The sequence below is a fragment of the Chiloscyllium plagiosum genome, chromosome 17 (assembly GCF_004010195.1).
Source record: "Chiloscyllium plagiosum isolate BGI_BamShark_2017 chromosome 17, ASM401019v2, whole genome shotgun sequence".
In the NCBI taxonomy this organism is placed as follows: Eukaryota; Metazoa; Chordata; class Chondrichthyes; order Orectolobiformes; family Hemiscylliidae; genus Chiloscyllium; species Chiloscyllium plagiosum.
Window position 1 is genome coordinate 2419884 of NC_057726.1, and position 12455 is coordinate 2432338.

Below are 12455 nucleotides of genomic sequence, written 5' to 3' on the forward strand. Positions count from 1 at the left end.
TGGGGAACCTTGTCGAACGCCTTACTGAAGTCCATATAGATTACATCTACCGCTCTGTCCTCATCAATCCTCTTTGTTACTTCCTCAAAAAACTCAATCAAGTTTGTGAGACATAATTTCCCGCACACAAAGCCATGTTGACTATCCCTAGTCAGTCCTTGCCTTTCCAAATACATGTACATCCTGTCCCTCAGGATTCCCTCCAACAAAGTGCCCACCATCGAGGTCAGGCTCACTGGTCTATAGTTCCCTGGCTTGTCTTTACCACCATTCTTAAACAGTGGCACCACGTTAGCCAACCTCCAGTCTTCCGGCACCTCACCTGTGACTATCGATGATACAAATATCTCAGTAAGAGGCCCAGCAAATACTTCCCTAGCTACCCACAGAGTTCTAGGGTACACCTGATCAGGTCCTGGGGATTTATCCACTTTTATACGTTTCAAGACATCCAGCACTTCCTCCTCTGTAATATGGACATTTTTCAAGATGTCACCATCTATTTCCCTACAGTCTATATCTTCCATGAGAGAAAGAGGAGTGAACCTTTAACAGCTGCACTCATTCCAGGTGAAGGAGATAGGGAACAGTGGGCCCGTTCTTTCCGCAGACAGGGAACGGTGGGCCCGTTCTCCCCGCGGACAGGGAACGGTGGGCCCCTCTCTGCAGAATCACTGCTGAGTGAGTGAGGAGATGCCCCACAACTACATTACTACCTGCACTGAACTCTACAGACAATGGAACCCTGGTTTTGTTTTTAAATCGTTCCATTTTAGTGTCAGGTTTCAGCAGTGTGACCCACAGTATCATTCTCACATGTCGCACAGTAACGTAATGAGCTATTCTCAACTCTGTTCACGTCCAAGCTCTGCAGTAATTAGCTGAGTTTGTCACTGACAGGTTCTCGTATCCCTCAGTATTATAGCTCAAGGTGCCAAGGAGCTCAGTTTGGAACTTCAGATACACAAACAAAATTGATGAGACAGCTTGCACACTGCTACTGTCACCTGAACAGGCAACTCCTCCTCAGCAGTCTGTTCGATAACTCCTCCAAACGATCAAAATACTCCTTTGCACATTCGAGAGGTTCTTGCCCTATAATATCTTGCTGCAGTGCAATCAGGATTAGATTAGATTAGATTATTTACAGTGTGGAAACAGGCCCTTTGGCCCAACAAGTCCACACCGACCCGCCGAAGCGCACCCACCCATTCCCCTACATTAGATGGGGAGAACCATACATGGTGATGCAGTAATCAGAATCCACAAGGTTCCTATTGACCACAGGGGGTAGCGTATTAAACCACTGCTGGATGGCTAAACCCACGAGCAGGGGAGGGTCCCGTTTCCCTTTTGTCAGTTAACCACAGCACATGGCATTACCTTAACTTGGATCATGGATTCATAGGAATAGGAGGTGGCCATTCAACCCGTTGAACCTTATCCTGTATTAGGGGCGACCATGGCTTCAGGGCAGACAAGTACTCTGATTACATGGATAGATGTGCTTTGTCTTCACTTTCAGTCCAGATGGGCCGTGACTGTTCTCTTGGAGGCATTGGTACTGATCAGACAGCAGCAGCTTCAATAACCCCAGCCCAACATAAAACAGTAGTAGAGCCAAGGACACACTGTCCAGTGAGCTAACAGGAACGAGGTGACCAGTGTGATGTCCAAGGCTGTGCTGCAGAGATGTTGAAGACTCGACATACCGACAGTCACATATGGGAGTCTCTGGCTGAGGAAATCGATAATAACTCCCATACACCACCTGCAGCCCCACAGACACCAACCCCAAACACAACCCACACCTCACTCAATCGCTTCATATGGCAGAGCCCACCTCCAGTGGGATGGATCCCTTCAGAAAAGGTGCCCCAGAGCAATGATTCACAATTCCTATTCCCGGAAACAGACTGCTTGCTGGGGTATTCACCAGCTTTTGTCATCTATCTCACTATATCTCTTTCAGTCACTAAACATTGGGCGTGGTCACCTTCCTGTTTCTCATCGACATGCTGCTCCTTAGTATCATCCTCTGAAACTAGTCTTTGCCTGTACTTTGATGTACAATGTTGTGTTCCAGGCCCCTCCCCCTCAAAAACATTTCAGGAAGGTAAGCCAGACCCTAATTTTGCTCGTTGATTTAAGCAGGTGTGAAGTGTGCATTCCAGGAGAGAATCAGCTGGTAAAACCACTTTGTTTTAAACAAAACAGAATTTATTTACAAGATTACTGAATGAAACACAAACAATAAAAAACAGAATACTGAATAACTTAACCTGTCCGAAATCCCAACAGATCATCCCAACTTAATGCTGTTCCCAATATTTGCAACAATCCCCATAAACACCCCTTGGCAAAAAAGGTAAAATCAAACCCAGGGTCTGACAGGAGAGAGGTCAGAGAGAGAGGGGGGGGGGGTGGCGAAATCAGCCTGGACCTGCTTTTGTGGGTCCATCAGCCTTCCTTCACAGCAGCACAAACCAGAGAAGCTGGCCGCTCCCCTTTCATTGTACAAGTGCTTTCTTTTAAACTTCAAAGCTCTCTACCTGAGGCAGTATCCGCTAGCGATTATCAAATTGGCCCTAAAACCCTCCAACCCCCAGACTTTTCAGAGTCTGTGTCATTTATGACCTCTCTGAAAAAAACGCCAAGGATACCATCACCTTGTTAAAGGGCAGCATTGTCAGAACAACTCTCCCAGCACCACTCGATGCCGCCACTGTTGCTAAATTACTAGGCTCTTTTGCAACATCTGGCGATGAATGAGCAGAAATGTTCTCCAATTCAACACTGGGAAGATCAAAACTATTGTTTTCATTCTTCCTCCACACTCAGTCCCCCAACTACCAACCTCATCCCTCTCCGTGGCATCTGAGTCTATACCAGTTTATGTCATATTTGCTCTTGAGCCATGTTTCTGATCTTGTATATGTACCATCTTTTGTGCCACATCATCTAAGTTCCCATTTTACTCAGCCTGCCTGTTTGATGTATTAGATCACTTACAGTGTGAAAACAGGCCCTTCAGCCCAAGTCCACACCAACCCTCCGAAGAGCAACCCACCCAGACCCTACATTTACCCCTTCACCTAACACTACGGGCAATTTAGCATGGCCAATTCACCTAACCTGCACATTTTTGGACTGTGGGAGGAAACCCACGCAGAGACGGGGAGAATGTGCAAACTCCACACAGACGGTTGCCTGAGGCGGGAATTGAACCCGGGTCTCTGGCACTGTGAGGCAGCAGTGCCACTATGCCACCGCGCCACCTGTTTCTGAAACCCTCAGCCCTCTGTTGAATGCGTGGTTATCTCCCAAATTCCACCATCGTGTAGCCGAGACCAGCCAAAACTCTCACCAAGTTTGTTCACTCACCCATCATCTGGTTACTCACTGACCTAGTCTGGTTCCTGATCAAGCTCCACCTTAATTTTAAACCCCCATGGCCTCCCTTCTGTCTCTGTAATCTCCTCTAGCTCCACAATTCCTCAAGTTATCAGTGTTGCTGTAATTCCAATCTTGAGCTTGTCCTGACCTTAACAATTCCACCAATTACAGGCCTGTCTTCACCTGCCTGTTCCTGAACTCGGGAACTTTCTCCCTGCACTTCTCTGCTTCTATGATGCTTTGTAAAACCTACTTTTTTGAGTAAGCTTTTGATCATCTGATCCAATATCTCACTGTATGGCTCAATTTATTTTCTTTTATAATTTGTTTTAAATCACTGCACTAAATGTGGGCATTGCTGGCTGGAACAGCATTTACTGCTATCCCCAATTGCCCTGCAGCTGAGTGGCTTGCTGGGCTATTTCAGAGGGCAGTTAAGAAGCAACCACATTGCTGTGGGTCTGTAGTCACAGATGTAGGTGTGGGTGAGGTAAGGATGGCAGTGTCCTTCCCTAAAGGACATCAGTGAACCAGATAATCAATAATCATGGTCATCACGACAAAGTATAACTTTCACTTCCAGATCATTTATATAATTCATTGAATTTATTAATTATGTTAAAGGTGCTACCTAAATTAAAGTTTTGTTCCTTTCCCAGCAAAAGTCTACCAAGCTCAATCTTGAAAAGTGTCTCCCAAAGGAAACTTGTTAAAGGCTCAGGAAAAGTGTAGCCAAAGCCAGGGACAAATATGGAGAGACTCCCCTTTTTAATAAATACACATACATATTTAGTTTGTAAACTGTTACCAGCAAAATGTCAAACCACATTTAAATTAGTGTGAACAAATCCGAAATGACAGTCTGATTGTATTGCATGCTATCTCTCCATATTCCAGCCCTTTGATTAGAGTCCTGATATTCAAATGGCAAAAACCATGCAAACGTGACCTCTGGATTTGATGATGTGCAATCAGATTCACAACAAAGGATATTCAAAGTAAATCAGCTGCAACAGCAATGAACCACAGTTAAAAAGAAATTCAAAGCAACTGTTCTATCATTGTAACCCATCACTGACATGAAGCTGCACAGATTAACCCTTCTGAGGATGGAAGATCTTTCAGAACCTGCACCTTAACTGACAACAATTTCCTGTGAATAGGAAACACAGGAGGATAACAACCAGTAGCTCACAGGCTTCTGCCTCACACAGCTAATAACAAAAGGTTCAAAGGAAACCATTTAAAGCAAGGACAAAGAAAGTAAATATGTTGAGGCTCTGAGCTTGTTCTATGTGAGGTTTACTGATGTACACAACAACTGAATAAATGTCTAACACGGCAGCAAAAGAAGGGGCTGCATTTGCCCACCGTCTAACATCAAGCCCTGGCCTGGCTCCAACGGAAGGCTCTGAAGGCCTGAGTTGTTGTGGACTGCCAGGAGGTTCAGGTGGTTGCCCTGACAAGAGCACTTCAGGCTCAAGGACAGGAATGACGTCATTCTTAGCTAATCTCTGTCCCTTACCTACACCCATTCAGGTGAACAGATCAGACGGACAAGGGCAGGTGCTGGCTCAGTTTACTCAACTCCACAGGACTCTGAAGCTGCCACAGGGGTCACGTTTGAACAGCAGTGATCCCTAGGCATGGGGTAAAAAACCACACACTGATTCAAGGGGTTACACTACAAACTGAGAGGCCGAACATTTCTCTGGATTTTAATAAGCTATATTTGGAACTGGAGAATTCTTAACTAGGGTACATTTATAGTGCGTATACAGAGACAAACAACATCTCACTCATATTTACATCTTCGCACTGAAATGAGACTTAAAATAAAACATTGGGTGTGGAGCATAAATTATTGCTTTAATGAAGTTGTTCAAATGGTACAGGTCTGAGGCAGCCATTGAGTGCACTGTGCCTGTAAGCTCTTTGAGTGAGTGATCCAAATGGTTCCACTTCCCTGACCTTTCCCCTTAGCCTATGATTCTTATCCCTTCAAGTATTTCCTCCAAATCGTTTGCAAAGTTCCTCTTGAATTTGCTTCTGCAGTCTCTCAGGCAAGGCATGCTGTGATAAAATCTTTAATCTGGAATCTGAAAATCTTTTTCTAGAATTCACACCCAAGAGTAAAAAAAAAAGCCCACTGATTTCTTCTTGGCTGGAGATCAATGGGATTAAAACGCTCCCAGTCTCCAACTGGGAGAAACAATTGAGGGTAATGAACTGCCCTGCAGTAAGACTCAGTGAGACAGTCTATCGGTGAGATAGCAGCTCAGAGTGGGTTCAGGCTGAGGAGGTTTCTCCTGGTGCGTACAGTGAGGAGTTCACACTCGGCTGCCAGAGGCAATACAGGCAAGTTACTGGGAAGCCAGCGGAACCCCGTCTCTTACATCAGAACATAACAGGAGCAGGAGTAGGCTGTTTGGCCCCTCGAGCCTGCTCCCCCATTCACTAAGATCATGGCTAATCATTTCAAGGCCTCAGCTCCACATACCTACCTGCTCACCATAACCCTTAACTCCTTAACTGTTCAAAATCTATCTTTGCCATAAAAACATTCACCGAGGTAGCCTCAACTGCTTCACTGGGCGGGGAACTTGGAGACTCTGGATCCAACTGGATAAATCTCCACCCCGGAGATCCTCCACACCCAATCGGAGCGATCCTCTAACGAGACAGCTTTACAGGGTTACAGGATAGCTGGGAAAGAACTCAAAAATGGACTGAGGAGAGCTAAGAGGGGACACAAAAAAAAAGCCTTGGTGGGAAGGATTAGGGAAAGCCCAAAGGTGTTCTACACTTACAGGAGGAATAAGAGAATGACCAGAGAGAGGGTAGGGCCAATCAGGGATAGTGGAGGGAACTTGTGCCCAGTGTCTGAAGAGGTAAGGAAGGCCCTAAATGAGTTTCTTGCTTCAGTATTCACTAGCGAGAGGGACCTTGTTGGTAGTGAGAACACCGTGGACCAGGTTAATAGGCTTGAACAGATTGGTGTTAAAAGAGTGGATGTGCTGGAAATTCTGGGAAGATCAAGATGGATAAGTCCCAGGGTTGGGCCAGATATATCCAAGGTTACTACAGGAAACAAGAAGTGAGATTGTTGCGCCTCTGGCAATGATCTCTGCATCCTCACTCTACATGGGAGTAGTACTGGATGATTGGAAGAAGGCAAATGTTGTTCCTCTGTTCAAGAAAGGGAATTGGGAAATCTTTGGGAATTACAGACTAGTCAGTCTTACGTCTGTGGTAAGCAAGGTACTGGAAAGGATTCTGAGAGATAGGATTTACGACGATTTGGAAAAACATAGCGTGATTAGAGAGAGTCAGCATGGCTTTGTGAGGGGCAGGTCATGCCTCACAAGCCTTATCGAGTTCTTTGTGGATGTGACAAGACAAGTTGACGAAGGTCAAGCAGTGGATGCGGTGTATATGGATTTCAGTAAGACATCTGATAAGGTTCCCCACGGTAGGCTCATTCAGAAAGTTAAGAGGTATGGGATCCAGGGAAATTTGGCTGTCTGGAAACAGAATTGGCTGGCCGATAGAAGACGGTGAGTGGTAGTGGATGGAAAGTATTCCGCCTGGAGGTCAGTGGTGTCCCGCACGGATCTGTCCTTGGGCCTCTGCTCTTTGTAGATTTTATAAATAACTTGGATGAAGCAGTGGAAGGGGTGGTTAGTAAGTTGCTGATGACACAAATGTGAGTGGTGTTGGAGATAGTGTCGAGGGCTGTTGCAGGCTACAACAAGTCATCGACAGGATGTAGAGCTGGGCTGAGAAGTGACAGGTGGAGCTCAACCTGGATAAATGCAAAGTGATTCAGTTTGGAAGGTCATATTTGAATGCAGAATTCAGGGTTAAAGACAGGATTCTTGGCGGTGTGGAGGAACAGCAGGAACTTGGGGTCCATGTACATAGGTCCCTCAAAGGTACCACCCAAGTTGTTAGGGTTGTTAAGAAGGCGTATGGTGTTTTGACTTTCATCAACTGGGGGACTGAGTTTAAGAGCCGCGAGGTTTTGCTGCAGCTCTATAAAACCCCTGGTTACACCACACTTGGAATATTGTGTCCAGTTCTGGGTGCCTCATTGTAGGAAGGATGTAGATGCTTTCGAGAGGGTGCAGAGGGAGATTTACCAGGATGCTGCCGGGACTGGAGGGCATGTCTTGTGAAGAAAGATTGAATGAGCTAGGGCTTTTCACACTGGGGAGAAGGAAGAGAGGTGACGTGATAGAGGTGTAAAGGTAATGAGATGCAAAGATAGAGTAGATGGCCAGAGACTTTTCCCCAGGGCAGAAATGGCTGTCATGAGGGGTTATAATTTTAAAATGATTGGAGGAAGGTTTAGGGGAGATGTCAGAGGTAGGTTCATCCACAGAGAGTGGTGGGTGTGTGGAATGCACTGCCAACGGTGTTAGTAGAGTCAGAGACATAGGGACATTTAAGCGATTGCTGGATAAGCACATGGATGGCGATAAATTGAGGGGTGTGTAGGTTAGGGTAATCTTAGATTAAGATAAATGCTCAGCACAACATCATGGGCTGAAGGGCCTGAACTGTGCTGTACTGCTCTATGCGACCTCACATCCCAGAATTAAACCTCATCCAACCCAATGGTATCTGCTCTCCTTCCATTCCAATTGATCATTATCTCCCTCACACTAACAGCCACACCTTCAACTGCCTAAGGCCAGAGCTACCAAATTCCTTCTAAATGTGCACACCTCCAGACATGCCAGAAAACCCAGCTCTTAAACCAACCTTTCAGCCAGGAACTCAAATTTATCAACGTGACTTGCTTTTACAAAGAACCTCCGGATGTTCGATTCTGTTACAGACGTCAGACAAATGCAGTTTGCATGTGCTCACAAATAGATGTGTTAATGAGGGGAGAGGGGAGGAAGGGGTTACTGTACCTGGTCGCACAGCGCTCATCACTGCCCGTGATGCTTTCAGAACAGCTTGGTAGACATCTCGCTGGTCAGGGGTGAACCTGCCATTGGCTGGAAATGAGCAGGTGATGTCAGAACCATAGCAATAATATTCACCGCCCATATCAAAGAGGCTGCAAGTATAAAAAACAGTGTATTGGTAAAAGATAATCACAAAGTCTCTCAGCAGGGGCTAAACTCAAAGCAACATTTAAGTTAGGTTAAGTACAGCACAAGGTTATAATGGAGTAAGGCTCCCATCAAACACTCCCAGGACAGTGACAGCATGGGGTTAGATACAGAGTAAAGCTCCCTCTACAGTGTCCCCCTCATCAGAAACTCCCAGGACAGGGACAGCATGGGGTTAGATACAGAGTAAAACTCCCTCTACAGTGTCCCCCTCATCAGAAACTCCCAGGACAGGGACAGCATGGGGTTAGATACAGAGCAAAGATCCCTCTACCCTCCCAGGACAGTGCTGATCATGCCTGACTGCTGTTGTAAATGTCCAGGTGTTACACTCAGCTTCTTTATTAGATCGGCATCTATTCCTGAAATGAGCAGGTGCCAAGTTTCCCTTGCAACGCTCTCCTCCTTTGCTAAAGGCACGGAGTCTTGCTGGGGCAGGCAAGGAGATATATGCTGCATAAAAGTGATTCAAATTCAGATTGGCACATCCGTGCAAATGAAAAAAGTCACAGCAAAACCTGATCAAACAGAGGGCATGGCCTGAAACTCGGACACACATCCAGCTCCTATCATCATCACCAAGTCAACGGCAGCCCTGCAACCCAATCTCACAAATGCCAGGGGTAGGAAGTTGCCCCAGGTAAGGAGAGAGTAGGTGGAAATGCAGTTGAGAGAAAGGAAGGTTGAGAAAGGAAGATGGACAGTATATGAGCACAGCAACAAAGAGGAGATCATTTCAATCCTTCAGTGAGACCCGAAGGTCTGCTCCCTAATATAACTCACCTTTCTCAAATCATCTTGATATCTTTGGAGAATTTAAGTCTATCATTTTTTCAAAAAGATCAATGATTGATCCAGCATTGATTACAACAAGCGTCTCCACTCTTTTGTTCGAAATGTTTCCTAATTTCAATCCTGAAATCTCTGGCTCCCAAGTACTAGATCTCCATCCTCTACATTGTCTGTTATCATGGGAAGGAGACCAACACTATATACAGCACTTTGTGTGTGCTCTCAGTCAAGATCTGGATAATTCCAGCAAAAGTTCTGAAGTGTTAAACAAGAGTCATATCTGACTCAACATATGAACTCTATTCCTCTCTGTACAGATGCTGTCAGATCAGCTGAGTTTCTCCATCACTTTCAGTTCATTTCTGATTCAGGACCTGTTTGAGAGACAAGGCTGAGTTTGAGTTGTTCACTCAGCTGATGCCTTTTGATGAAAGGTTAAAGACGTTGGATCTGTATTCACCGAGGTTTCGATGAAGGGGAGGTGACCTCATTCAAACATTAAAGATTTTGATTGGGGTTTAACAGGTGGGGGAACCTAAAACCAGGGGCACCACTTAAAAGTCAGGGGTCTCCCAATTAAGACCCAGTTCTGGGGAATCTTTTCTCAGGGTCATTAATGTTTGGCATTCTCTCCTACAAAGATTCAGTGACTCTATTGAAAGTCGAGTTAAACCGATGTTTGATCAATGGGGGAGGTCAAGGCTATGGGAGAGCAACAGGAAAGTGGAGTTGAGTTCAGACCATCATGGTTCTACTGAACAACAGAGCAGGCTGGAGGTGCCAAACAGCCTGGTGCTCTCACTATGTCTGTTGTTTCCTGTTCTCATACAGTATCAGATGACACTACAATTGTAATCATGGCTATCTGCCCTGATCAATTCATGAACATGAAAGCCTCAACAAGACCTAAAAAATCACCTTGAATGGTGAAACGTCATCGACCAAGGCTAACTGTTGACATTATATAAACATTGCTAAGTAGTGCACAAGAACAATTTTGACCATACTCTGAAACGTCAGCTACAAGAGACAGTCAAAGAGGAAGGTTTTTAGGGAGCATCTTAAGAGAGTCCAAGAGGCAGAATGGTTTAGGAAGGGAACACGAGAGCTGAGGGTCTTTGAAGGAACAGCTCCCAACGAAGACCAGATGCAAACTGGGAATGTGTGAAGGACCAGAAAAGGAGTGTAGATATCCGAAGGCTGTTAGAGTTGGAAGGAGTCACAAAGCAGGGAGGGACATGGTTCGGAGCTTGCCTCGAAACAAGGTGGACAACTTTAAAATCAAGGAGTTGTCAACCCGTCGCCAATGTATATGTCATGGTTGATATGACAGAGCAGCAGGTCACTGTCATCTTGTGACAATAGTCTGCCTTAATTTGACAGAGCCAGCTGTGATTGATCACTTCTTGCTATAGGTCAAGTCAGAACACATCAAAGACTGAAGGCTTGTGGGCGAACACTCCGTACAGTATCACGGAGCTGTAAAACACAACACATCGCACAATTCGAGCAATGTGGTCTGCTGGCAGTCTGAGCCCTTTGTAGAAAAGGACAGAGTTACTACATTCATTCCAAACTGCTATACACAGCATCAATCAGTTCCCTAGCCTGAATCACCATCATTTAAACATTTCCAAGAGTTATTCTCAATCTTTGGGGTAGCTGAGTGTAAGTGACTTTATATTTTTACATTAATATTTACAAGCAGTTATAGAGTCAGGTCCAACTCACCCACGCCAACCAGACAGCCCAATCTGACCTCATCCCATTGACCCGCACCCGGCCCATATCTCTCCTAACTCTTCCTATTCATATACCCATCCAGATGCCAGTTAGATGTTGTTATTGTACCAGCTTCAATCCCCCATTTAAAAATGTGTGGAACTTGCAGGGGTGGGAGGTCATCTCTGTCTGCCTGGCACACAGTGCACTTCCCCAAGTCTCCCAACTAAGTTGCATTCATATAGCGCCTTTGATCACCTCAATGTCCCAAAGGACTTGCCAGTAAAAGACGTACATTTAAAGAGTAATTGCTCTAAAATAGAAACACCGTCGTTACTCGCAATGCAAGCTCCCATACAAGAATGAGACAGTAACTAGATAATGTCTTAGTCATATTGGGTGAAAACCCACAGCACAAGAGAAGGCCACTTGGCCCATTGTGGTTGGACTGGTTTCCCATCTCTCTGTAGCCTTCTCCTGCTTAAGCCTTCATCCAATTCCCCCTTGAGGATTATTACTGAACCTGTTTCCATTGCCCTTGCAGCCATCATGTTCTTGACCTTAACCAGCAGTGATTTCCTGCAGAGACTTAAGTTTGTGCTTTCTGATTGTCGACTCCTTACAATACTGCAAACTGTAGAAACTTTCACATCCGCTTGAGAAAACAGACTTGGTTTCATGTCTCATTTTGCCCTCCCCCCAACCCAATCAAGCTATCTTTGTTCACCAAAAGAGACCAGGATCTCTCTCCAGCTGACCACCAGCCCCCTTTCCCTCAAACACTGCACAGTGAAACCATTACCAACAGTTCCAGAACAACACCATCATCAACACCTGCTGTCTCAGTCCCCTGACAGAGACTCAGCTCACCTTTCACTGATCGAAGGAAGCAAAGTATTGAAGCACATCATTGCAGAACTGACCCGAAAACACACCATGCGGGAGATCCCTGCACGTCAGGCAGCATCCGTACAGGGATAGCACACTAACACGGAGGTTAGATAACTCGTCACAACTGACACACACTTGCTCCCACTCCATGGATGCTGCCTGGTCTGAAGGATTGAAGTAATGCTTCACTGAAGTGTATGGGATAATGTTAAGAAATGACTGATATAATGTTAGATCACTCCAGTTGTGACACACACTCTACATGCAACAGGATCAGCATGGACCAGCACAGCAGGTTCAGGAGCTGGATGGCCTTTTCCTGCGCCATAAAGGCCTACTCACTCTGATCGAGAGTATAAGGGTGGGTATGAGAGTGAGAGATTCTGGATTAGTGGTGCTGGAAGAGCACAGCAGTTCAGGCAGCATCCGACGAGCAGCAAAATCGACGTTTCGGGCAAAAGCCCTTCATCAGGAATAAAGGCAGAGAGCCTGAAGCGTGAAGAGATAAGCTAGAGGAGGGTGGGGGTG

At 45.6% G+C, this 12455-nt stretch overlaps 1 protein-coding gene across 1 annotated transcript in view; it reads right to left on the reverse strand.

Moving 5' to 3' along the window:
- Positions 1-12455, reverse strand: part of pepd (peptidase D) — a 158747-nt gene that overhangs the window by 30795 nt on the left and 115497 nt on the right. The window contains exon 12 of the mRNA XM_043706503.1: positions 8319-8467. Coding sequence (XP_043562438.1) covers positions 8319-8467 — 149 coding nt within the window. The remainder of the gene's footprint in view (positions 1-8318; positions 8468-12455) is intronic.